At 58.6% G+C, this 26244-nt stretch overlaps 3 protein-coding genes across 8 annotated transcripts; 1 reads left to right on the forward strand and 2 right to left on the reverse strand.

Moving 5' to 3' along the window:
- Nucleotides 1-86: 86 nt before the first annotated feature.
- Nucleotides 87-4048, reverse strand: APRT (adenine phosphoribosyltransferase). The gene is made up of 5 exons (XM_069552651.1): nt 2554-4048; nt 2341-2447; nt 893-1026; nt 562-640; nt 87-459 (listed from the first exon to the last, which is right to left on the reverse strand). The coding sequence occupies exons 1-5, from the start codon at nt 2631-2633 to the stop codon at nt 317-319; spliced, it is 543 nt and encodes a 180-aa protein (XP_069408752.1). The 5' UTR covers nt 2634-4048; the 3' UTR covers nt 87-316.
- On the reverse strand, nt 3361-19768 carry GALNS (galactosamine (N-acetyl)-6-sulfatase). 5 transcript variants are annotated; one of them, XM_069552647.1, is made up of 14 exons: nt 19135-19768; nt 15857-15980; nt 15214-15288; nt 14832-14934; nt 12809-12952; nt 12143-12209; nt 11775-11902; nt 11341-11480; nt 10147-10250; nt 9765-9901; nt 9158-9260; nt 7424-7545; nt 6017-6134; nt 3361-4236 (listed from the first exon to the last, which is right to left on the reverse strand). In XM_069552647.1, the coding sequence occupies exons 1-14, from the start codon at nt 19249-19251 to the stop codon at nt 4150-4152; spliced, it is 1569 nt and encodes a 522-aa protein (XP_069408748.1). In that variant the 5' UTR covers nt 19252-19768; the 3' UTR covers nt 3361-4149. The 5 variants fall into 5 exon arrangements, with proteins under 5 accessions (XP_069408748.1, XP_069408750.1, XP_069408749.1 ...); XM_069552649.1 differs by having other exon boundaries at nt 10147-10215; nt 12147-12209; nt 19135-19349; XM_069552648.1 differs by having other exon boundaries at nt 10147-10215; nt 12147-12209; nt 14832-14958; nt 19135-19346.
- On the forward strand, nt 19383-24568 carry TRAPPC2L (trafficking protein particle complex subunit 2L). 2 transcript variants are annotated; one of them, XM_069552652.1, is made up of 5 exons: nt 19383-19598; nt 20746-20918; nt 21854-21941; nt 22061-22140; nt 22940-24568. In XM_069552652.1, the coding sequence occupies exons 1-5, from the start codon at nt 19566-19568 to the stop codon at nt 22983-22985; spliced, it is 420 nt and encodes a 139-aa protein (XP_069408753.1). In that variant the 5' UTR covers nt 19383-19565; the 3' UTR covers nt 22986-24568. The 2 variants fall into 2 exon arrangements, with proteins under 2 accessions (XP_069408753.1, XP_069408754.1); XM_069552653.1 differs by having other exon boundaries at nt 19488-19598; nt 20769-20918.
- The last annotated feature ends 1676 nt before the right edge of the window (nt 24569-26244 follow it).

Genomic DNA, 26244 nt, shown 5'->3' on the forward strand with positions numbered 1-26244 from the left:
CAGGTCTTGAGAACCACCGAACACTAACATCAGAAAGTGCCCGGCCTGCCTAGTGGGCCCTTTCACCCTGTCAGTGGGAAGGAGACTGCTCTAGAAAGTTGTTTATTCTCATTCCATTGTCAACCAGCTGGCAGCTCCAGGCCATGGGGCTTCCAGAGCCTCAGCAGGGCCTCAGAGGCAGCCCCACCCTGAAGAAAGTCACTCAGTCACAGACACAGAGCAAGTCCAGGTGGGCAGCCAGTGCCCCCTGGTGGCCACTGGGGGTTCCTGCATCTGCCCATGCTGGTCCTCTCTTCCAGGTGGCTTGGGGCTGGGGTCACTCGTACTGCAGGAGGGAGAAGAAGGGCACAGCCCCCAGCTTCTCCCTGCCCTTCAGTGAGGTCAGCTCCACCAGGCTTACACACTCCAGCACCTCAGCCTGCAGCTGGCCCAGCAACTCACAGGCTGCGCACATGGTTCCTGGTGGGGGAAGAAAGGGACCATGGAGACAGCCCCTAGGAAACGAGCTGAAGCCTGTTCCTACCCCGCACCAGGCCCGCTCTGCTGGGGAAAGACCCTCACCACCAGTGGCGAGCAGATCGTCTACAACCACCACCTTCTGCCCTGGTTCCAGGGCATCTCTCTGGATCTCCAGTTCAGCCTGCAAAGAAAAGTAGACGTGACCTACAAGTGTCCCCAGAAAACGGCCTTGGTACACAGAGCTGGGGGACTAACAAGGGCCACCTCCTAGGCCCAGTTCTAACCCACCCTGTCTCCTGGCTGTGTCAGCCTGGCCCAGCTCCTCAGCCTCTCTGAGCTCCCATGTCCACTCCGACCATGGGGGCTCCACTGGAGCCCACAGCTTTCCTTTTGGGAATGCACAGTCCACAGAGGCACCCCCCGGCCTTCTCACCTTCCCGTATTCCAACGCATACGAGGTGCACACGGTGGGGCCCGGCAGCTTCCCTCGCTTGCGGATGAGAATGCAGCCCAAGCCCAGCTCCTGGGCCAGGGACGGACCAAACAGGAAACCGCGTGAGTCTAGGCCTGTCGGCGAGACCTGGGGTGTTGGGGGAGGCCGTGTACAACAGCAGCATTGGGTACCCGCAGTTAGGGCTGGACAGTGACACGTAACCATCGTGACACAGGACACATGGCCTCGTGGGCTCCAAGTGAGAGGCCAACAACACCCATCCACTTTGGGATGTTGACAGACTCCCCTATCATCCCAGGACTCCTGTGTGCTGGAGAGCAAGAGGTCAGGAGCTGGGCAGGGGCCACTCCACACAGTGGTGGAAATAGCCTGGTGGCCTGGGGTAAGTCACCTGACCTCTCTCCAAAATTCGGCTGCTCACCACTGGCTGGTGGTACCTGAAATGCCCTTTGCAGATGGCTCAGCATCTGCCCTGGGAACTTCAAGTCCAGAAGGAGAGGCTGTGACAGCACCGGCCACCTCGGGGACGGACTGAGCCCTTCTGGAGGAGCTCAGGGTCTCCTCCTTACCTGGGAGTTTTGGCTAGGGAGGGAGGCTTCTGGAGGAAAGACCACCTCTGCTAGCCAGAGCCCCTCCCATTTCCAAGGCCCAGCAGTGGCCCCTCAGGGTATTCAGGAGTCAAGAGAGGGTCAGAGATGGGGCTCTCGAGACACATGACCTGACAGGGTCTTCTCGGATCTGCTGCTGCTGCTAAGTCGCTTCAGTCGTGTCCGACTCTGAGACCCCATAGACGGCAGCCCACTAGGCTCACCCGTCTCTGGGATTCTCCAGGCAAGAACACTGGAGTGGGTTGCCATTTCCTTCTCCAATGAGTGAAAGTGAAAGTGAAGTTGCTCAGTCGTGTCCGGCTCTTCCCAATCCCATGGACTGCAGCCTACCAGGCTCCTCCACCCATGGGTTGCCATTGCCTTCTCCCTCGGATCTTCTGGGTTTTCCTAAAACCCTCCACTGGGTACAAGGCCTGGCACAGAGCAGGTGCTCTATAGGCAGCAGCAGAACAAGCAAGCATGTTTGGCCCTGGGGAAAGTCAGCCTGGGAGCCCCATCTGTCCAGGGCTGGGGCAGGAAACTGGGGTGCCAGTCCTCAGCCCGCCGCCGGCAGCCACCGAAGAAGCCGCCCAGGCTGAAGGGGTCTATTGCCCCACTTTGGATTAAGTGGGGGTAGGGCAACGGGTCTGTTCTTACAACTTCACTGGGGGTGTCCGGTAGGTCCCCCCCACCACCCCCCCGCCAAAGCCCTCTCCCAAGCAGAATGCGGCCGCCCTCCCTAAGCCTGCCCTGCCCAGAGTAACACCGCGCCCTCGTGGCGGACACGCGGAGCCTCGGGGAGGGTCCGGGGACCCAGCGGACGCCCGCCGCTCCACTTGCCCGCGATGTAGTCGATCCTGCCGCCGTGGGCCTTTTTCAGGTGATTCGCCAGGAGGCTGATGGAGGCGCGGAAGGAGGTGGGGTCCTTCAGGACGGGCGAAATGTCCCTGGCACGCGAGGACAGGCCTGGTGACTGCCGGACCCACGCAGAGGCCACCGCGTCCCGACAGCCCTGGCCGCGCGGCCCCGTCAGTCCCTCCCGTCGCCCGTTACCTGAACAGCACGCCCGGGATGGGGAAGTCGGGGAAACTGCGGATGCGCCGCGCCACCAGCTGCAGCTCAGAATCCGCCATCGCCACTTCCGCGCGTGTCGCGGGCACGAGGGGCCGGCTCGGCGGCTCCGCGCCTGCGCCGAGTGGGAGCGGAGCCCAGGGGGCGGGGCCGGACGCCAGGGGCAGGCTCAGCGCTCCGCTCCGGCACGGGAGGGGGGCGGGGGCGGGGCCCCAAGGAGCGGGGCCACCTACTCCCGCAGGAGGTACCGTATTTCATAGAGTCTTATGTACGGTCGGTTTTAAGACGCTCGCCTGTTTCTGGTGCCCAGAACACAGGAGTCCCCGCCTCGAGGACGTTTGCGCAGGGCCCAGATGTGAGTCTGGGTTGATGGAGTACAGCGTCTACGCAGGCCCAACCAGAGTTTCGGGGAAATACTCGCCCGACTTCGGCCGAGCCGAGTGCCCGCAGGTCTTCGGCACAGCTGTGGCCAGGACCCCACGCCTTGGGCGGAGCGCACCGACCGGCCTCGCCCACTCTCCCTCCCTCCCAGTGAGTCTTGGCTGAGCTCTGGCAGCACCGTACGAGGGGGCCTTTCCCCCAGGACCCCCATCCCCACCAGCCCCCGGTGCCTAAGGACCGGAGCAAGAAGGGGTTCGGAGCAGGGCCTGAAGGGGAGCAGTTCAGAAGACTCAGGGCTGAGGGAGGGGAGAGCCAGAGGTGAAAGCCCAGGCATTTGGCCCATTCCAGCCCCGACCATGGCACCCAGGGGGCAACCTCCCCTAAACAGAATTTGTTTTTTAAAAAAGCTAAATGCCTGTTACTTTATTCTAAACCCGTTTTCTTCACCATTCCACAAGTCTTAACAGTAGAGTTGGCAGGGCAGTCTGCAGAGCGGAAACCACCCGATGGGAGCAGCCCACAGGCCTCTGTACGGTGGGTCCCCTGGAAGCTATGCACAGGCTGGCTCAGGCTTATCTTCAAGCTTTGCCACCCTGGACTCCACAAAGGGAGGGCAGGCAGGGAACCTCTGAGGCACAGACAAACCCGAGTGTCTAAGATGTCTAAGGGAGGTGCTGGCATCAGCACTCCCCACTGGACTAGCGAGGCTCTGGGTCAGAAAGGCCCTTGGCCGCCCCCATCGTGTTCACACCACAGCCCTGCACCATGGGGGTGGGGTACGCGGGGGAGGTGCTGGGGGAAGCCCTGTGCACAGCGCCAAGGGGCAACACAGGATGGGCAGGCAGCCTCAACACCAGGACCACAGTCCTCAAGGGGATACATCTCCGCCTCTGGGCCCGGGGACAGAACTCAGGCCCTAGACGAGGCAGCCATGAGGTAGCTGGAGCAGGGTGGGAAGATGAGGCGAGTAGCCTCCCGTTCAGGGGCCGCTGTGGGCCCCAGGCAGCAGTCAGGTGGCCCAGGACGGCTGGTGAAAGACTCCAGGGCTGGGCTCAGGCAGGTCCCGCTGCTGGCTACAGGCGACGTCTGTCTGGCAGGCAGGCAGGGCAGAGGAAGTTGGTGCTCTTCCAGCCGAGGTCTCTGAGGCCAGAGCTTTCCTAGCCCGGGGCTTGGGCCTGGCCTGAACCCAGGCTGTCGCTAGTGGGGCCAGGAGCACTTCTCCGGGACAGACTCCGGGGGTGTCAGGCACTTCCCTAACTTTTCACAGCCTGGGGGCGCCCAGTTCTAGGTAATGAAAGTTCAGAAAGAGGACATGCAGTTACTCTAAGCACTTCCAGACTTGGTACTGTCCAGACTCATGCCCTGCCCAGGCCTGTGACCTGCCCCACCCCAACAGATGGACACCACAGTGTGGAACCACCTGTCTCATCTCCACCTGGCCTGGCAGCAGCTCTGCGCCCGAGGCTGACACAGGAGACACTGCCCTGCGGCAACCTGGTATTAACAGGGCCTGTCTGTCACTGAAGGGGACAGTCTGCTAACTGCCCAGCACCATGGCCTCTGCAGGCTCCCGGGTGGTGGTGGCGGGGGTGAGACAGACTCCTCCCGCCCCATAAGCTATGTAGGTGGTGGCCTTGGTGCCTCTGAAGGCTTGCCCAGCTGCTCCTTCGTGCGCAGACTTGCTTTGTGTGGCCATGATTTCCTGGCAACAGGACACTCACATCCCTGAGAGGGAGCCTTCGTGGCTTTGCCGGGTCCCCCGACACAGGAAGTGTGCCCTCCTCAGAGTCACTCCACCTACTCTCGCCCCCCTCAGACCCTGAGTCTGAATTGGAGCATCAGTGCCTGTGAGAACCGTGGCTCAAGTCTCCCCTGCCATGAACACCATCAGGTGGCCCTCTGGCTGCACGGCCACCTGGCAGAGCCAGGTTTAGGAAAGGGAGCAGTTCCCAACATTTGAGGCAGGGCAAAGAAAGGGGTCGGGTATACGCAAAAGCAGATTTTGGGCCCAGCCTGTGCGCCTGGAGGTCGGGGAGGGTGTCTGATGAGGCCCTAGGGAGACGGGCTGCGAGCTGCTCTTGTCCTGAGAGCGAAGACACAATCCAGAGTCTACCCGCTGGTCCAGAGCAGCTGGGCGGAGCAGAGCGTGGAGGCTGGGGAGTGCTTTGCACACTGGTGTGCACATGCAGGTGCCCACGTGTGTGGGCCGCTGAACCTCTGGTGGCAGTGCTCACTTCAGTCTGAGCCCAACCCCCACTGTTCACTCACTTGGGAGCCGTGGCAATTCCGGCTGCGCCCAGGAGGTGGCGGCAGTGACTGTCAGGTTGGCCCCTCCCCATCTCCCGTCCTGTCACCAAGAACCCTTGGTCTCTGAGCCACACGGCAACTGCCACTACCTGGAGACGGTGTGCTGGGGTGGGGACAGCACCGTGTCCAAGACGACAGGACGGGCTTGGAGGGGGCACTGGGGGCTCTTCCCCGGGTGGAGGTCTGTCAGCCACTGGGACCTGAGGGACCTCGGTGGTCCTGAGACGGGGCCCTTCTGCTCCACTGCTGAGTCCAGGGGCCAGAATACCAGCCTGGTGTCCTTCCAAGGGATGGGGAGGCCCTGCTGGCCCCTGCCTCGAATCTTTCCCTGTGAGCCCTGGATGTGGACCGCAGCGACCAGGCCACCCCCAAAGCCAGCTGCCCCCTGGCACTCCTCACCCCCAGGGAATACATTCAATGTCCTTTAGTTCTCGCCCCCCCCTCTTCCACCCAGCTCAGGGCAGCAGCTTGGGCTGCACATCCATCCTCAGAACTCCAGCAGGGTTTGGTGGGGGTGGGTGAGGAGCGGGGCTCACGGGCTGGCTGCACCCCAGGCCATCCACCCAGCCGGTCCACACCCACATCCCACACGGGTTTGGCTCATCTTGCTCCTGCAGAGAGGCCAAGAGACCCCCTACTGCTCCTGTGAGGTTGTGGCCAGAGCGGCAGGAGGGTAGCAGGGCTCGTGTCTGAGGCAGACAGCTCAGCATGCACACGGCCCTAGGCTGCCCCCACAGTCCATGTACAGACCACTCACCATGACTGCCCGGTTGCACACATTGAGCTGGGGCTGTCCGGGGACCAAGGCCTCCTGGTGCTGCTGGACGACCGGGGTGATCCTGCGAAGGGCGTCCAGGTACTCGATGCTGGCAATGCTGCAGGCAGGCGGCACCAGGTCACAAGGTGGGGAAAGGGCAGAGCGAGCCCAGCAGCCCGTTCAGGTAGACCAAGGTGTGGGGAGGCTGATGGGACAGCCCTGCTCCAGGTGCCACCATCTGGCAACCTGCCAGGAAGACAGGCGGGGGCTATGGACCCCTCTTGTCCTGCCTGCCCGCCCTGAGGTGGGCACCCAGGGAACCGTCCAGCAAATGAGAGTTCAGGCAGAGCCAGGGGCCCAGGACAGTGGCTCTGACTCTTCAACCTGCTCCTCAGCTGGAAGCCCTGGAGTGCTCCCCAGAAACGGGGGGCTCTTTCCTCTTTTGGGGTCCCTTTTAATCCTCTGGCCCAGGCTCCTTTTTCTTGGAGCAACTGGTCCTGGTGGATTGGACCGAGCCCACGTGGCTCCTGGGCCCTTGGCGTCCTGCTGTTGTCTACACTTGTCCCACCAGCTAGTCTCCCAGGATCCTGTGTGATGGCATCGGGGGAGATGCCTGGGAGACTTCGTGCTCAGCCCTGCACACTTCCCAGGCAGGTGGCAGCACCAAGGGCTTCTTGCCTAGAGCTCTGTCCCCCAAGTCACCCCATGCAAAGTCATGTGGTCCCCCGACTGGGGGAGCCTGGTATCCATGCTGGGCCCTCTTCTTGGGCCAGTGACCCTGATGGTGATAGTGGGGTCTCCTGGGGGCACAGTGGCAGGTATGTTCCTTGGGACCTCGAATTTCAGGGGACACCATCTGGCCAGCTCACAGCCAGCGAGGGGCAGGGCTTGCTGCTGTCGCCACTGTCTAATAGGCACTTGTATTGGAAGTCACGTATCTCCCTCTCTCACACACACACACACATCTGCTATCCAGGGTGGGGCTCAGACAATGTCTCTCCTTATACCCCACCTGGAGACCTGGAGGCCCACACTACCCATCTATGAGGTGGGCTAAAGGCCTGGGGGATGCTGGGGATGGGATCATGTGCCCCACCCGTGCCATGGCCTGGCTGGAACAAACATTGGGAGCAAGAAGCAGGTGCTGGGATGTGACTCAGGGGAAAGCCCAGTAGATGGAAAACTAAGGGGTGCAAGAGAGCAGGGCCAGTGACCCACTGGCCTTGACCTCTGTGTGGCACCAGGGGGCAGTCAGGCTGCTGGGGCCCCATAGGCACAGGGCCTGCAGTCTGCTCTTGCCAGGTCTCAGCTCCACACTGACTCCCATGCTGCCTCAGCCTGGTTTTAACTTCCAGCCTCAGTCTCCCACCTGTGCAAGCATCATGGCCCCCACAAGCCCCGGCTCACCTGAGGGGGAACCTCTCTCCAGGGTCTCGGCCCAAGTGGAAGATGAGGGGCAGCTTCGTGTGCTCCTCCTGCAAGTGGGTGGTGACCCCTGAGACGTTCTGCCCGGGACAGAAATCAATGCCCTGAAATGAGACGTGGGGGTGTGCAGGTGAGTGCTCGGTCCACGGGGCTCTTTGAGGCGGAGCAGGTTACAGGACGGCAGTAGCCGGCGAGCCCAGCAGGAACCACAGACGGAGCCTTCCCACACCGGCCCAGAGCTGCACCACCTGCCCAGAGCTGCACCACCTGCCCCGAGCTGCACCACCTGCCCTGAGCACCGTCCCCTAGCGTTTCAGTACTTTTCTGTGGGGAGGGGTGAGTCTCTTTAAAATACTTTAGTCCACATTCTAATTCCTAGAGCAAAGCTTCTCACGTCCACCCTATGAGCCTTGTAGTGATGAGGTACATGGCGGCCGGCATTCGTCCAAGACCCCTTGGCTGGCTAAAGAGGAGGGACTATGGACCTGAAGCCAGAGGAAACACAGGTGATCCCGATGCCCGTGTTTAACAGGATTTGGAGCATCTGCTCCACCAGGCTTAGGGTCCAGCCCTGCTCCATGCCCTCCAGGTGGGCTCTGCCCCTGGGTTCAGCCTTTGATGCTCGTGTGAGATAGGGTTCCTGTGCCAGTGAGTCCCCCAGGCTGGAAGATGCCCCCCGGGGCTCCCTGACTTAGTTCAGGGAACCACCTGCTGCTATCCTGGGTGAGTCAGGTGAGGCCAGGGCAACCCTCTGGAAGGACTGGGACCCCGGGGCCCCATAAGCTGCTGGACAGAGGTCTCCAGCCACCATTGGACATCGTTTACAGGATCTGGAGTGGAGCCCTGACTAGGCATGCTAATCCTGACCAGGGCTGGGGACACAGTGATGCTCCCTGATCCTTCTGACAGGCAATCCTCCCAATACCCTGGCCAGCCAGTCAGCAAGTATTCTGCTGTTCAGTAAAGTAGGAGCTGAGGAGCCTGGGAAATTCCACTGTCTGCACCAAGCTATAGACCCCACAGTCCATCTAATCTGCTGAAGGCGGCAAGAATGGACACCCAGGTGGGTCCCAAGTGGGTGACCCTCTGACCTTCTGGGAGCAGACCAGCTGGAGAACAAAAATGGATTTAATGGTGGGAGAAACAACCATGTTCAGCATAAAAAAGCTGAGCAGTTAATGGAAAAGAATCCTAGTCTAGACAGAAGACACAAATTATAATTTGGATGCAAATCAAATAAGCTATTTAATTAAGAGCCCACTAATTAGCACTGGATTTTTCTCTTATGACTACTCACAGGAGGGAGGCCTTGCCCCGGGGGCATTGCAGCTGAGCGCCACCACTGCAGCCCAGCCAGGCAGGGATGGGTGTGGGGAGGCCTGCCCAGCACAGCGCTGGCTTCTGGAGGGCAGGGTGGAAGGAGGGAGGAAGGGAGGGAGCAGAGCTGTGCCCTTGAGCTGACCTTGTGGGTTTAGTCCATAAATGCAGAAGGTCACATGCACACACAAACCCTCCCTCCTGCCTCAACCCCTGGGCATCAGACACCCTACAAGGGGAGGTCACGGACTTGGTGGGGACAGGCATGGCACAGCCCTTCTCCTCCCTCAGTCCAGCACCCAGTACCTGACCCAGGACACCCTCAGGTGGCTCCCAGGACACCAGGCCAGGGGCAAGGAGCCCTCCCCAAGATGGCTCCATGGGGCCAAGACCTCTCACCTGTTTGAACTCCTCCCAGGAATTGGTCCAGGTCCAGAAGTGGGCCTTGTACTGGCCAAGCGTCACTGCCATCAGTGTGTTGCCGCGGTAATAGAATATCGGTCTGTCGGGGGACCGGCAGGGTCAGGAGAAATGGTCCCTGGGCTTTGGGTGAGGTCCCCAAGCAGGCCCATGATCCTTGGTTCTGGGGAGGCTGGCAGGGGACTGAGGGGGTGGTGCCTGGGCTTGGCAGGTGGCCTGGCAGGGAGGACCATGGTGGCCAGCATCCCCCAACCCCTGACCCTGCAGTAACAATCTCTCGTGGCAGGTTTTAAGACAGAAAAAAGGGAGCAAGCTGTCCGCTCCCGGCTGTAAACCTGCTCCAGCTATGCTTTTCACACTTTAGAAACTGCATTTGTTCACAGCAGCCAGGAGAACTGATTTTGTTTGAGCACAACAGTAGCTGGTCTTGAGCTGGAGAAAATGACTGGACAGCGCCCGGGAGGAGCTGGACATGAGCAGAGGGTGGTGAGGGACACCGCAGGAAGGAACAAGGCCTCTCGGCTCCACCACGCGTCTCACGCCCAAGTCTCCTGGATCTCACCTCCCTCTGGGCAAGGACACCTACCTATCTGTCAGGCGGCCCTGCAGCATGGCGGGGAGGAGGTCCAGGCCGTCGATGGCCCTGTCCCTGGGTGGCTCCAGGCCTGCGAGGGACAGGCTGGTGGTGAAGAGGTCCATGACGCTGCCCAGCTGGTGGCTCACCTGCAAAGCATGTGGTGTTGTGCTGCCCGGATGCGCACAATGAGATGCACACGTACACGCGCACGCATACACACACACACATGCAGTTACATCCTGCAGCATGTCCACACATGGAAAACAGAGGCAGTCCCTGACTGATGACACATACATGTGTCCTGGTGAGCACAGGGAGAAGGCCTGGAGGGGACAGAGCCTTCTTGTCCCAGGATGACCACAGGCCTGGCACGAGGCCCGCTCTGACTCACCTGGCCAGCAGGGATGTGTCCGGGCCACCAGGCAATTGCAGGCTCCCGCATCCCACCTTCAAACGTGGTCTGCTTTCCGCACAGAAAAGGCCCGTTGCTGCCACCTGGGGAGACTGAGTGCCTGAGTCCCCAGGGCTACACACACCCTGCCAGGCACTCGACCTTGGGACATGACTGTCCGCCTGACTCCCTGCCAGGCCCTTCAGAGGTGCTGAAGCACCAAGGCCACCTTGGAGACAAAGGACCAACCCTGGGGTTCAGGCCTCAAGTTCAAGGTCGGAATGCCTGGAGATGGCTGTGACCTAGAGCTGTGGTTGTAAGCAACCTGTGGACAGCAACCACGGACGCACACAGCATGTAGACCGTCGGTGAGACGTGAAACGTGAGACAGAACCCCAAGCCTGGCAGGTGCTGGATCCTTAAACGCCAGTGTGCCCAAGCAGCTCCTGTGTGCTGGGCCCTAGGGGTGCAGACCCCGTATTTCTGACATGCCCCACTCTGAGCAGGCAGTCCTTGAATCTCTGGGCAGCGGGCAGTCAGCCCGGCCCTGGCTAACGGTGCCCATGACAGAGGGAAGTTCCTGCCCCCTGGGGACCCGGGGGACGGGAGATGAACGCAGCAGTGCAACGTGCTGCAACAGCAACCCTGTGGCTCATCACTTCCCTGTAGCCCAAAGCCCACCTTGCTGGTTGGCACAGGGCCAGCAAGGGTCACTGGCCAGTGGCTGACGAGGGCTGTTCCTCGTGTTTCTCCAGCTGCAGGTACATACATGGGTCGTCACCATATTGTCCTCCCCCTGCAGCTCCTTCTTGGCCAGTTGCTCTGGTGCAATCCCTGAACATCCCTGGGCCCCTCTCTGCCCAGGACTCACAGCTGCAGGGTCTCCCAGGGCCTCCCCATGCAGGCCCAGGCCCGGAGGCTTTCCTGCTGTCTGGGGCCTTCCTTACAGAGCTGAATGACTCAGGCCCTCCTGGGCCCCCAGTGTTTTTTTTTTTTTAAAAAGACAGAGAGACACGTTGCCACAGGTTTCACACAAACCCTTATGGGACTGTGAAAAGCCAGATGTAACAACCTCCCTCCATGATGTGGAAAAGCCTCAGACCTGAGTGGCCTGGAGGCCAGGGGTCTGAGCAGGCCTGCAGTGGGCCAGGAGCTGAGGGGCCCTAAGTGGACCCCATCTGCTGGGGCACCTGCCTTGTCTGGGCGCAGAAATGAGAGCGGCACCATTGTCAGACGTGAAGAAAACAAAGGTGTTCTCTGCGATGCCCAGGTCCTGGAGGAGACGCAGGATCCTCCCGACGCTGTCGTCCAGCTCACGGATGGCGTCCCCGTACCTGTGGGAAGGACAGGGTAGTCAGTGGGAGCCAGCGGCGTCGGGACCCAAGGGTGGTCGGAGCCTAACCTCAGGGATGGAGGGGAAAGGGCACGCAGGTCAGTCTCAGGTGGAATCGGGGTAGTGCCGAGCCCTCCGTCCACCCCCTGGAAGAAGCACAGATGCTTCACCATCCACAGCTGATGGTCACTTGTGACAGTGACTCTGCCCTGCAGGTGATCAGACACGGCTGACCCCTCCCCCCGCCCCGCCGCTCCCACCCTGGGGGTCCAGGTCTCTGAGGCCAAGGGCTCACCGCCCTCGCTGGCTGGTGCCCAGGAAAGGCTTGGAGGCATAAACGGGAGCGTGTGTAGCGTCAACAGCCCAGTAGAGAAAGAAGGGGCGGTGGGCTGCCTGCTGCCTCTGAATGAACTCCAGCGCCTCCTAAGGAGAAGGACGACGGTCATCCCCATCCAAGACCACCCCGCTCCCCAGCCCAGGGCCCATCCAGCCCCATCATCCCTGCCAGAAACCACCCCGCTCCCCAGCCCAGGGCCCATCCAGCCCCATCATCCCTGCCCGAGACCACCCCGCTCCCCAGCCCGGAGCCCACCCAGCCCTGTCGTCCCACCCAAGACCACCCCCTCCTGGGCCCACAGCTTGCACAGCACTGGCAGCCATCACCTGCAGATAGATCTGGGTGAGGTTGGCTTCTCCGGTCTTCAGGTTAATTGGAAATTCTTCATAAAACCTGAAAACAGTACAGACCCAGACAAAGGTTAGCCTTCAGTGCAGGGAAGCCCCCTCCCTGATCTCCAGGAGGAAGTCAGACCCTGGAAGGTCTCAGGTCCTGGGGGACCAGATGGGGGTGGGGCTGAGGCTGTGCCCCCTGCCCGGCAGACAGACAGGACTGGGAGAGGAAGGGGTGGGTCCCCGGGGCTGTGGAGGGTGCAGGGCCTCTCTCTGGGGTGCAGGGGGGCGGTGCTGGGTGAGCTGCCCAGCTCTGTGGTGCAATGAGCTCCAGCAAAATACAAATAATAAAAAGGAACAAAGAAAGGGAAGTTAACCCAAACCCCGCCCTGCAGCCGCCCGATGGTCAGAACAGGTGGTCCTGCAGCTGATGGGCCCTGGACAGTGGCTTGGAATGAAGCTGACCATTTGGAACACAGCCCTCTGGCCACTTCAGGGGTTGGGCCTCAACCCTCGAAGCCGAGTAAAGCGTCTGGGGCTCTTAGCATATTTCCTGAGACTATTAGGAGCCCCCTGAGGTGGGGCGCTTATCAGTCATGGCTCACAGGACAAGTCTGGGCATGTGGAGGAGCTAGTGGAGTGGAGTCCAGGACTCGATACCTGCCGACCATCTCCTGATCCCGGTACACGGGAATGTTGGGCCTCGCCTTGTTGTCGTAAGGTCCAAAGTGACAGTTGGGGGATCCAAACCACTCGTCAAATCCGTGCTTCAAGGGGTGGAACTGAGGTCGGTGGCCCAGGTGCCTAGAGATAAGAACCCAGGGCACTTCAGGGAGCTCCGCAGAGCAACCACACTCGCCTTTGGAGAAAGGCTCAGGAGACGAGGTCCTGCCAGCCCAGGGTGCACTGAGTCTGGTGCCCGGAGGCCACAGGCCCTCCCCCCTTGGCCACCCAGGAACAGCAGAGGGGAGCACACTCTGGGGTTGCCTGGACCAGGTCTGGTGATTGTGCTCAATACCTGGGCAGGAGCCAGTGGGGACAACAAGAGAACATGGCAAGATGCCTGCAGGGTGATGGCCCAGCTGTTTCCTGAGGCTGTGCTCGGACCCACACCCTGCTCCCACCCAGGGGCCCCTTCCCACGTCGGGTCCTTCTGCCAGAGAGACTCCTGAGACGGCACGGCTTAGGAAAGCAGTGTCCGGGCAAGGTGCCCCCACCCTGGGAAGTGGACAGGTCTCCTAGAATCACGTCTGCAGGGTTGCTGGCACAGGCCGACCCCAGGTGACCGTGAGCTCGCCATGCTGCTTGGTCACTAGGCCAGGATGGATGTGGCCGGGGCACCAGGGCAGGACAGGGCCAGAGCTGAGCTGGCCAGCAGCGGAGTCTGGGTGCCTATAGGTAAACCTCTCGGTCCTCCACTGTGGGTCCTGACCCGCTCTGCCTCTGAGGGACAGCTGCCGGCCTCTGCAGCCCTTGTGCGGGGTAGGGTAGGGGATACCTGCACCAGCTCTGCCCTGAGCTCTCTTTAGAGGTGGTTCCTCTTTGGGCCACAGCTACACGGCAGGGCTGGGCCTGAGTCCTTCAGCCCAAATGGCCTTCATGGAACAGAAACACCCATGAAGGTCCAGCTCGTGTGAAGCTGTTGATTCAAAGAGCCAGTCCCAGAGCGGCTGTGGGGTCAGCACTGTCTGCAGGTCTCAGAGCCCATCTTCATCCTGGCCAGGGCTGTCCTGACCCCAGCCTGTCCACCTCCCCGAGTCCACGCCGGCTGCTTCTCCAGGCCCTGCCATGCCCTTTCCTGCCCCAGAGTCCACCTGCCTCGGGAGCTCATGGGGACAGGTTCCCCCTCCAGCTGGGGCAGCTCTGAGTCACTGACCATGAACAGAAGTCTGCTGGACCAGGGTGGAGCTGCCAGGCTGGGTAAGGAGCACCAGTCATCACAGGCACTCCCCCGTGGGTACAGCCCTGGTGCGGCCCAGCCATTGTCTCCCCAGGCCTTCCAGTCTCTGCTGGAGCCGTGCGGGCTTCTACAACCCTCGTGCCCTCTTTGGCTTCGCGCTGCAGCCACTGCCCTCTCCCAGCTCGTCAACTCAGCAAGATGGTTTCCGCCTGGTCTCAGGAATGAGGAAGTGCTCCTGCAACCTCCAGACTCCCCGACTTGCTGAGTCTCCTCTCCTGGCTTCTGCAGAGCCCCCCTTAGCCGCCATAACAACAGGGTGGAGCAGGGGCCCCCAAGAGGTGCAGATGAGGTGCTTGAGAAGGTGTATGCCAGGGGGCTGAAGGGGAGAGGATCTGAAGCACAGCAGCAGCGAAAGAGACACAGTCAAGTCTGGAAAAGCAAGGGAGGCTTCCTGTAGGAAGGCAAGCCTGGTCTCTGAGAGGTCCAACAATCAGGAGAGGGAAGAGAGGACATCTGACCTCTGCATCAACCTCCAGGGCCATGCATGGGGGCATCCCCGGGGAGCAGGAGAGGAGACATCTCACAGTCACCTAATCATCACCCTGATCACCCAACCACACAACCCTCCAGCCCTGCCTGCTTCCTGGTTTCACCGCGAGACGGAGCCTCCTGACGTGTCCTCCGTGCTGGCATGTGTGTGCAACAATGGGGCTGCTTTGGTGATGCTGTGCAGCCAACACCCCAGCCTCGTCACGGAGCTGGCTGGCAGGGTATGGGACTCACCACTTGCCTACGATCTTGCTGGCGTAGCCGGCTCCCTTCAGCAGTGCCGGCAGCAGGAGCTCTGAGTCCGGGATGCCCCCCACTATCTCCTGTGGAGTGTAGGCTGCAGAGCAACACAGCCCGTGAGCTGCGCACAAAGGAGGCCAGGCACCATGAGGATTGAGGGGCAGAGCCCTGGTGGGGGTGGCACTGCCCGGGCACTTTTCCAGTCTTCCAGCTATACCTCACTGTCAGCGCTGTTACCAGGGTGGGACAAGCAAACATGCCCCTGAGGGGGGTCTGGACCTCAGGAGAGGGCCCACCCCTGGGGTCTCTGGAACACACCCTCCTCCAAGGACCATGGGAAACCCTACCAGGTCAGGGAGCCCGCCCTGGAGCCTACCGTTCCTGGCGTGCCCGTTGGTGGTATAGAAGCCACTGCGGATGGGCAGGCGTCCAGTGAGCAGAGCTGCCCTGGCTACGCAGAAGGGACACAACAGAAACATGTGTCACACGTCCAGCCTGAGGCTGGCCCTGCAGTGCCTGAGTCCCGGAAGCCCCTGGAGAGCCGGGTGGGTGCACAGTCTCCCGCCTCATGCTCTCCAGCTCCTGGGACAGCCTGTGGGTCGTGGCCAGCCCCACCAGGATTACTTCTCATCCTGAGATCAGAGATTCTCCTCACCTGTACGGCCCCCACACCTCTGGCAGACAACCACTTCCCCAGCCCAGCACCTCCCCTAAATGAGCCGCTGAACTCAGCTCCATGAATAAACAGCTGCTGCCAAGGTCCCCACAGGCTCCAAGCCCTCGGTGACCTCTGACAGCTCTGGTGGCCCCATGTCCCCCAGGGGGTGGATCCTGGGAGCTCCCCAGCACCAAGGTTCAATGGACGCCCGAGTCAAGGCTGCCCCTCCACACCCCTGCCCCCTGTATCCCACCTCCCGGTCTGCAGGTACCCCCACCCTGCCTCACCTCACTGCTGTCTCCCTGCTCCATGCGTGCCACCTGCCCCCACGCCCTGGTGGCCTGAGCCGGCCCTGACTTACACGGGGAGCACAGGGGGTTGGCCGTGTAGAAGTTCGGGAAGAGCATCCCCTCCGTGGCCATCTGGTCCAAATTCGGGGTCTCTCTGGAAGGTTCTCCATACACCCCCAGGTCGCCCCACCCCATCTGCAAGAAGGAGCATGTGGAGGTCGGGTGAGAACACAGCCGGCGCTGCTCCTGGTGCCCCAAGTTTGGCCAGGACACAGTCTGCCGCTTCCCCGGTGCAGATGCCAGCCCACGTGCTCATGGGGCACCAGCATCAAGACTCCTCTGCCCTCCACACAGACAAGGAGGCCGTCCTACTCCACAGGGCAAACTCAGATTTGAAAATAGCGGTGAGGGCCCACAAAGCCAACCCAGTGAGGCCCCAAGACCCGTGGTCACTCCTGAGCTTGCCACCCGGAGAACCCAGCCGGCCGGCACCCAGACACGGGGCAGATGTCCACCACAGCAGGACTCCCGACAGCCCTAAGAAAACGCCCGAGTCCATCACTGATCAACAGTGGACAGAACGTGGTCTGTCCACCCAGTACTGGGGTGAACAGAGGCCCCCCCGTCAAGTTTCTTTCCACTCAGAACCTGTGAACGGAACCGTATCTGGAACACAGATCTATCAGCCTGCCTGCACCTGTGCAGAAGGCAACCAGACCCTGGCCCTGTGGCTCCCCTCCTACCCTCCACCTTGCTTTACTTAGTGGGATGTTCTGGGCTTCTGGGCAGTACAGGTGCCACACGTGGCTATGAGGAATGATCATGCGCGTGCGCATGTGTGTGTCCTCGTCGACACATGTGGGAGGAGGCCCTGGAGATTCAGGACACTGTGGGGCTGCAGAGCCAGTATTTGTACAGCCCAGCCTCACACCTCCCAGGAGTCACGGGGCCTCCTTAGTCCTGTTTCACAAGTAAAGAACAGAGACACACATGGCGCTAGGGTCCAGGTGGGCAAGAGGGCGCTCTGTGCCCTCGCGCTCCACCCCGCCCACCAGCCAGAGAACAGAGGTGAGCCAGCACCACTGGAAAAAGCTACTCAGCATCTTCTAAGAGCTTCCACGAGCTGATGCCTACTGGGCTTGCGCCGGGTCTGAGAACCTGCTGGGGGGCGCTCCCAGGCCTGGTGACTGTAGGGGTGAGGCCGGGTGAGGACACAGCACTGCGAGGGGCTGAAGCCTGTCTGGTCTGGAGAGCTGTGCTCCCCACTAAGTTGCTCTGAGTCTGTTTTCTAACATTCGCTGACCAGGACAGAGGTCTCCCCAACTTCTCCGGGCTTCAGCTGCCAAAGTCACAGGAGGAGATGACACAGGAGAGGTGGGGGCACCAGGGTCTTTTGGCCTGCTGTTCCCGGTTCCTGGGGCCCATCCTGGGCACCCAGATGGACAGTCTCCCGGTCAGCCCCCTTGAGTAAGATGTGCCCAGCATCAGTCCCCCTCCACTGCTCAAGGAATGCAAGAGAGACCAGGAAGCCACCCGCTAGGCCTGTCACCCAGCAGCCCCAGTAACAAGCAAAGAGAAACAGTTGGTGTGGGCTCAGGTTTTGTTTTGTTGCTTTAGCTGAGCAGGGCCTTAGTTGCTGTACATGGGATCTTCCATCTTTGGTCCAGAATTCAAACTCTTCAAAAAAAACCACAAGCTATTGATTTGGCTGTGCCAGGTGTTAGTTGCAGCACGCAGGATATCCTGGTTTGATTCCTGGGTGGGAATCTTCAATCTTCGTTGTGGCATGTGAACTCTTAGTTGCGGCATGTGGGATCTAGTTCTCTGACCAGAGATTGAATCCCAGGCCCCCTGCATTGGGAGTGCAGAATCTTAGCCACTGGACCACCTGGGAAGTTTCCAGGTTTTTTTTTTAGCTCCATAAATCCAGGAAACAACCATCTCAACAAGCCTGCAGCGTCAGTCTTCACTAATTAACTGTCACCTTGGGGAGAGGAGAGGCAGAAATGGGAGAGACTAAGGGCTCAGCTTGGTTCAGCCTCAATGATTTAAGTACTTAACTAGCCTTCCTGCCTAGGAACCACAGCTCTGAGAAGCCTGACCAAGACACAGCAAGCATTTCCAAGACCCACGTATTGGTTATGAAGCAAAGTTTCCTAGCCAGCCATCAGACGGGCTCCCAAAGACAGGAGCTTTGGGGCCCGTTCGGGAGCCAAAGTGTCTGAACAGCTGTGACTAAACTGAAACACATTCTACCTCACCTCTGAGAGGAGCCACTACATATTGGTGGCTCTGCGATCTTTTCTAGCTTATCTGAACGTTGTTGGCTTTTTGCAATAAAGAATTAGGGATTCCTTGGTAGCTCAGCTGGTAAAGGATCCGCCTGCAATGCAGGATATCCTGGTTTGATTCCTGGGTGGGAAGATCCACAGGAGAATGGATAAGCTACCCACTCCAAAGAATTACTTTGATAATAAAAAATGTTGCATGAGATATATTTTATGTTTTTTTCTTGTAGTAGATGTTTGAAATCTGAATGTTTTACACACACAGAACCTTGCAATTCCGACAAGCCAGGAGCGTCCAGCAGCAATGTGAGGCTCGTGGTCTCAGTCCAAAGACTACTGGGAGTGTCTCTGCTGGATATTTTGAGATATTTTTACTCGCAACTCTTCTGACACTAAATGTGTGTGGGAACCTCCATTTCACTCACCCAAAATACATTCCTGGCTTTCTTGGGAAGGAGGACGGGAACCGAGTCATAAAGAAGCTGGGAACAGCTCGGTTTATCCCCAGGATGGGCTCACCAGAGTGACCAGGGTGCCCTGGGGCCACACACACGCTCAACAGGGGACATTCCTCTGGTTCAGTTCTTTACCACCCCACAAAGACCTGACCTTTGGCCAGAAATCCCAGCAGAGGCAGAGCAGCCAGACCAAGCAACTCTGGTCCAGTAGGGCAGAGACAGCAGAAGGGACTTTCAGGACAGGCAGGCCGGAGTCTCAGTCAGCTCTGCACTCTTTTTCTGCCACCAACGCCCGGAGAATTGGAGGGCAACAGGTGAGCAGAGGTCCTGGAGACCTGGTCCTCACGCGGTCAGCATCACAGTTGGTCTGGGCTGCCGCTCAGACCTTCCTGCGCGGTGTGGGGCAGGGATGGAGCAGTGGAGGCGCGGGGCAGAAAGGTCTTCTCCTGGTCCGGCCCGCAAAAGACCACCTTCACTCAAGAGCCAGGCTGCGGACGGCAGAACCAGGCATGACCCGCACACCGCGGGCCGCCCTTCCCCTGCCCCCGACCCCGCGCCGAGCGCAGCAGCCCTCCCCGGAGTCCGGCTCGCGCGGACACTCACGTCGTCCATAAGCAAGAGCAGGATGTTGGGGGGCTGAGGGGCGGGCGCGACCCCCAGCTCCGCGGCGCTTAGCATCAGAAGCAGCCACCACCTGGTCGCCACAGCAACCGCCGCCATGGTAAACAGGCCAAGTGCCACTGAACCGGGAAGCTGCAGGAACCTGACCGGAGAAGCGAGTGTCCTTCCGGCCTGGCGGTGGGGCGAGGCCACGATGTCTGAGTGACAGGAGGGGCGGGGTCAAGGCTCTTACACTAGAGCTGGGGGGTAGGGAGGGGTCAGGCCCCTGAATACCAGAGGAGGCGGGGCAAGGTCGGCTGAGTGACAGGAAAGGCGGGGTCACGGCCGGCCGGAATAATTGCGAGCGGGGCGGGGCCTGGCTGGCCTCGTGACCGGCGTCGTCGTCATGTGACGCGGCCGGTCAGGCTCCCAAGATGGCGGTGTGCGTAGCGGTGATCGCCAAGGAGGTGCGTACGCGGGCTGCAAGGCCCGCTCCAGCGTCACCCTCTTTCTCCGTCTTCCCTCTTTCCCTGCCTCGGGGACTCCAGAGGGTGGGTTCCGGAACTTTGCCGAGCCTAGGTGGCCGGGCGGGCCCGGGGTAGGCGCCGCGCAGACCTACACCTGCCGCTGCCGGAGCGTCACAGACCGGGTCCTCCTCTTCCGTCCCGGTCCCCGCTCCGCCCAGCCATCGTCGGCGGGCTCTGTGGTTTCCTGCTCCGGAGTCTAGTCGTCCACTTCTGTCCGTCGTGCTCCGCCGCGCCCTCCCACCGGCCGGGCCATCGCTCACCCTCCACCTCAGACGACTGACTCGCTTTTCTCCGCTCGGCAGCCATAAATGTACCGTGACACACCCCTGCCTAAAATCTCAACAGTGGCTTCTCATTCGGATCACGTCTGAATAACCTTCCTCCTATACCAGTGACATCCTCCTCTTCAACCGACGAATTACTTGCAGCTCCCCTGGCAGGCTGTGCTCTGTCACTGGGCCTTTGCACTTGGGACCCCTCCCTCCCTCTCCTCCACTCCCGTTCCCTCCACTGGCCACCACAGATTTCACTTTCTCTAGGAAGCTCTTTCTAAATCCTACGATTGAGCTGCGTGGCCATCCACCCGCCCCAACTGAGGGAACCTTGGTAACCTCACAACCTTTTGTTAAGACAAGGCTTCTGAGGCAGTTCTCCTGTGAAGCTCTTGTTATGCTGGGTTCTGTGTTAGCACGTGCTGCATTATTTGTTGGTGGGTTTGTGGACTGTCTCCTTCACCCGATGTCATCCCTGTCAGTCAGGGTAGGGGCAGTGTTGTGTACACTGTATTTGTGCAGCACCAGGCCTGTGGCAGCGTGGAAAGATGCTGTTTAAACTCCAGGGTTAGGTTACTCCAAAATGGCTCTGCAGAGATGGAGGTCTGAGCTGACTCTTGAAGGGTCTAGAATGAGTCTGCCAGTGCCTCTGCCCAGGTGATGATTGCAGGAGTTGGCATGTTGGGAAACAGCCAGCATCATGGGATCATGGAGTCAGGAGAAAGGCACCGGCTAGGGTGGGGCCTTGTTTTCTGGGCCAGTGCACCCAGGGGGGGATCCTTGTCACTTGAGCCACCATCACCCTTTTCTTGCAGAATTATCCTCTTTACATCCGCAGCGTCCCCACGGAGAATGAGCTCAAGTTCCACTACATGGTGCACACATCCCTGGATGTGGTGGATGAGAAGATCTCTGCCATGGGGAAGGCCCTGGTGGACCAGAGGGAGCTCTACCTGGGCCTGCTCTATCCTACAGAAGACTACAAGGTGTATCCTTGTGTCTGTCAGCGACTTCAAGTCTGAGGATTTCCTGCAGTCTCAGGGTGCACTGTAGCATCAGGTCCCCTTGAAACGCATCTTATAACCTCACTTGGAAAGGAAAAAAGATGTGGGCTTTTGACCAGTGGGGAATTGGAGCAGCTTGAGACCAATTAGGATCTCATACCCTTTTTTCTTCAGTTAGGAGGATGATGTGGGAACAGCCAGGCTTGAGTTGCCTGGAGAATTCTGACAGTCCTCACTTGTCCCTGGAGTTTGTGGAGGGACTGGGAACTCTAGCATCATGCCTGCAAGGACGCCTTCCCGTGCCGTCCCAGTGGGGCCACCAGGGGTGGCCAGGGGTCATCGTTCACTAATCTCTTTTTCAGGCTCAGCCCCACTTGTCACTGTAAGATCTTGAACAGTTCTCAGGACAAGTTACTCCAAAACGCATGGAGTTCAAAGACATTCCAACAAGTATTTAATAGTAATGAGCTTGCCAAGTGTCACTGCCTGGGAGCCACTGGTCCACAAGACAAAGTGGCCTTTCGAGATGTGGGGACCTTAGGCTGACTGCACCTCGTTTGTGCAACCTCTGGTTTTGCAGTTAACTCTCTGGGGCCGGGAACTGATGCAGAGAGAGGGTGAGGTGCTCCAGGGTTTGGGCAGGTCGCCCCAGGACTTGAGTTGTGACAGGCCTTAGTTGCCTGCCCTCTGCTTCTCCAGCAAATACCAGAAGCTGTATAAGGAAGTGTCCGGTCACACCCGGCGTGGCCCTGTGTCCTCCTGGCACTGCAAGACAGGCCCAGCCCAGGGCTGATGTTGTGATGCAGGTTGTCATGCACCTCCTGAGGAGCTGGGGGACATGTGCAGGTGGCCCTACGCTCACAGACTCTGCAGTGATGAGTCCCTGTGTTAAGAGCGAATTCCCTAACCAGCTGTGCAGATATGGCTACGTGACCAACTCCAAGGTGAAGTTTGTCATGGTGGTGGATTCCTCCAACACGGCACTCAGAGACAACGAGATCCGCAGTGTGAGTGTGGGGACCAGTGACTTGATTTTCCCTGTTTCTTTAGAAATGCTGAGAAGCCCCCAGCATGGCAGCAGCTGTGCGTCCATGTGAAGTAAACATGTTGCTGCTTCTTGTTTCAGATGTTCCGGAAGCTGCACAACTCCTACACAGACGTGATGTGCAACCCCTTCTATAACCCGGGGGACCGCATTCAGTCCAGGTGGGCGTGGCACCTTCTCTGGTAACCCCTGCCCTGCTGAGAGACAGCAATTCTGAGAGGGACGGAGAGAGGGAAGGTCTTTTAAGCAAAAGGCACTGTGCCTCTAAGGCAGCTGTTCTGAAATGGCAGAACCCTGTTTTTCCAAACAAATGCTTACGAGGATCTCCAACACGTGAAACAGAAGGGGAGTTGGGGAGCAGGGCGGGGGCAGAGCTTGTCCATCTGGTCTTCCAGGTGCGCCCAGCAGGTACTGAAGCGCCTCCCCAGATCCCAGTGAGGGCCCAGGCATATGGACAGGAGCCTTCCGGCAGAAAACGTTCTCTTGCCAGTGCTGATTTTGTCTTTGAGATTGAACTTGGATGATTAGAAAATTAGATTACAGATAGCTTCCAAATAGCCTTCAGTTAAACGCAGACAAAACACTGGAATGTCAAAAAAGATGTTTCCCAAAGAAGCATTCTTGCATATGTGCTCAAGAACTGCTTCTGGGAATTCCTTGCATTTCCAACAAGTGACTCCAGCCAGACCTTTCCTGTGGCACCTCCTCTCAGTGGTGACACTGTGTCTTGGGTCATCCGGGGTCCCACCCCTGACTGGAGACCCAGCCAGGGCAGCTCTATAGAAAGTCGCACAGGAGTGAAGCAGGAGACTCAGATTCTCACCACCCAGTATGGGAGGATGCATACGCGGGCCTCAGCCAGCTTCACTTACCCAGACCTGGAAGACTGACGTCTCTGCCAGCCGGGGATGGAAGGCGGGTGTAGGTCTGCCTGTTTGATTGGTCCGTTTCTCTCTGCAGGGCCTTCGATGGCATGGTGACCTCCATGATGATCCAGGTCTGCTGAGCAGAGCTCTGCAGCCCCTGGCTGGAAGGAAGGGTTCTGTACATAACCACGTTGTCCAGATGTCTGTTCATCTCACTTGCCTCTCCTGGGGGGTCGCTGGGGGCAGGGCCTCATGCTCGGGACATGTTGACTAAAGGCCTTGTGAGATCAGCTTTGGGTTTTTCCTTCTGAGACAGCGGAGGCTTGAATTAAAGAGAGTTTCGGGACTCCCCTAGCTGTCCAGTGATTAGGACTCTGAGCTTCCACTGCAGGGAGCCCAGGCTTGATTCCTGGTGGGGGAACTAAGATCCTGCAATCTATGTACTACACCCCAAAAAAAGAGTTTACATGGGACTTTACAGGGGACAGAGCTGATCAGGGACCAGATGCAACAGGAACTCTTGTTCCCACCAGGCACGAAGGGGCAGGGAAAGCCTGGTGGCAAGAGCTCCTGGAGCTTGGAGCCCTGAAGAGGCTGTGAAGGGAGGGGCAGAAGACCTGTAGACCGGCCACCCTGCTGCATCAATGCCCTGGCTGCACCCCCCCAGTGACTTGAGAAGGTGGGCTTGTCTGGAGGGGTCAGCCTCCTGTGCCCAGAGCCCAATTAGAGGGGCATGTGGGATGGCCTACACACCTTCCCCTGGGGGTGGGGCTTCCCCTTTCTGGTTTTGCTCCATCCTGGAAGGCTGCCTTCCAGAGACCGTGTAGCTAGCATCTCATCAACTGCTGGTGGGCATCAAATGAGCAAACTCTGAGAGTCCCCTTCTGCCCCCTCAGTCACTCTGGAGGGGGTCTTTGGCCAGGAGAAAGGTGGTTTAGACTCATTGGGAGTGGGGAAGGTGTGATCTGTGAGTGTTGGCAGCCCAGGGCTAGATCTGGGGTACATTCTGCTCTGCTTTTCTTTGGGCTTACTAGCACAGATGAGATTTTTTTTTTATAATTACAGAAATAAAAAAAATAAGCTCAGAGTGTGTGTGAAAGACACAAGTCCCAGGTTCCCCACCACCATCCTACACACACACATGCACGCACACACGCACCCACGCACATGGAATCATAGGATCTAGATGAGGGCTGAGAAGTGTGATCAACAGGTATGGGGCTGATGCAGCCATCTTCACGTGGGCTTTCTCCCCAGTTCATCCTCAGATCTCTGGTTGAGCTGTTACTAGTAATCTCTCCTGCCTGAGGAAATGACCGAAGCAGGGATTGCAGTTTGCTAAGCTGACATCCATTCTGTCTTGTTTCTTTACTAATAGGTCCCCAGTGTTATTGGGGACAATTGGTCAGACAAAATATACTTCCTGTCCTCACATGGGTAGGTCATTGTGTGTAAGTGGATGGTGTTGGGAGGCACTTGCAGGAAAGATACTTAAAAGAGGGATGTAGCTGGCAGTACCTTCACTCTTTCCCTTCTTCTGTCCTGGAACTTGGATGTGATAGCTGAAGCTTTAAAAACTATCTTGAGAACATGCAGACAAGATTCATCCTCTAAGGATGGGGAGCAGAAAACTAGGCAATGTCTGGGTCTTTGCTGACATACCAGTCCTGGATGTTCAGCATTTTTTTTTTTAATTAAAAAATAAAACCCCTATCTTGTTGAAGCTACCGCTATTCGGGTTTTTCTTTGGGTGGAGCCAGACCAACCCATAAATTGCTTTACATTTAAGGGTTTTCACATGCATTTCCATTTTCAGCCTGAGAAAATAAGAGTTAGAAGTAATCTGCTTGCCTTTGCCAACAGAACTGTCAGATAGCACTTTCACCTTAACTTTTTTTCTCTGTACCATGAGGCTGGCCTCAACGAAGCCCACCTGCCTGTTCGTCCCCTGCCGCCCCAGGCCCATCCTCCCTCCAGGGCTGAGCCCTGTCAGATGCAGCCCCTACTCAGCTCTTGGCTGTTGCACCAGTGATTTCTGTTGAAGTTGGTCTTCCCTCCCCATCAGCATTCCTTCTCCCTTCTGTGCCAGGCCAGATGGACCAAGAGGATGCTGTGTGTCTTGGCTTCCTCTGGGCACAGCTAAGGAAGGAGAAGGTAATGCCACCCCACTCCAATACTCTTGCCTGGAAAACCCCATGAACAGAGGAGCCTGGTAGGCTGCCGTCCATGGGGTCGCTAAGAGTCGGACACAACTGAGCGACTTCACTTTCGCTTTTCACTTTCATGCATTGTAGAAGGAAATGGCAACCTACTCCAGTGTTCTTGCCTGGAGAATCCCAGGGACGAGGGAGACTGGTGGGCTGGGGTCACACAGAGCCAGACACTACTGAAGTGACTTAGCAGCAAGGAAGTGTGGGTCGGAGCCCTGGCCGCCCATGTGGGCTGCTCAGTCCTGAAATCCAAGGGAAAGGAGAGCCTCCTGGGTCCATTCTCCTTGAAGTGGCCATACAAAAGAGATTAAGAAGGTACTTCTGAAAAAGGACCAGTTCCTTGGGGTAGATGGCCTGTCAGCAGGTACTTACAAAAAAGTAACATGCAGGGACTTCCCTGGTCATCCCAGTGGCTAAGGCTCCACACTCCCACTGCAGGGGTGAGGTTCACTACCTGGTCAGGGAGCTAGATCCCACACACTGCAACTGAGAGTTGGCGATAACTAAAGATCCTGCAAGTTGCAACAGATCCCACGTGCCGCAACTGAGAGCCAGCACAGCCAAAGAAATACACGTTTTCTAAAAAGAGAAGAGTAACATGCACAGTGACATTGTGTAGCCTGCTTGCCAAGGAGGGCACTGACCTCAAGTGTGGAGCAGCAGGAGCTGGCGCTTCACGAAGTTCGGCTCCAGGGTGTGGTGCAGGCAGCCTGTCTCTCTGGCAGCCCCCTAAGTGTACATGGTCCTGGCAAGGGCCCTGCCACTCAGCCCCTCCCACCCACCTTCTCCAGGGGTGGGCAGTGGTGTGTATGTGTGAGTGTGCTGGTGGGTGTGTAGAAATAGAATCTATTCTCTCACACGGTTCTGGGGGGCAGAGTCAGAAACCGAGGGGTTGGCAGGACTGGTTCATCCTAGAGGCTGTGAGGGAGAGTCTTTTCAGCCTCTCCAGCTTCTGATGATGGCCAGCAATCGTCATGGCTCCTTGGTTTATGGACACATCACTGCAGCTTCTGCTGTCTCCACATTGCTTTCTCTGTGTGTCTCATATCCAGTTTGTGTCACTGGGTTTAGGGCCACCCAGCTGATGCTTAGTTGCATCTGCAAAGACCCCTTTTCCAAATAAGATCACATCTACAAGCACTGGAGATTACGATGCAGAAGTATTTGGGGGGGGGGTTGTCATTCACTC

Source organism: Ovis canadensis, chromosome 14 (genome assembly GCF_042477335.2).
Source record: "Ovis canadensis isolate MfBH-ARS-UI-01 breed Bighorn chromosome 14, ARS-UI_OviCan_v2, whole genome shotgun sequence".
NCBI classification, from domain to species: domain Eukaryota; kingdom Metazoa; phylum Chordata; class Mammalia; order Artiodactyla; family Bovidae; genus Ovis; species Ovis canadensis.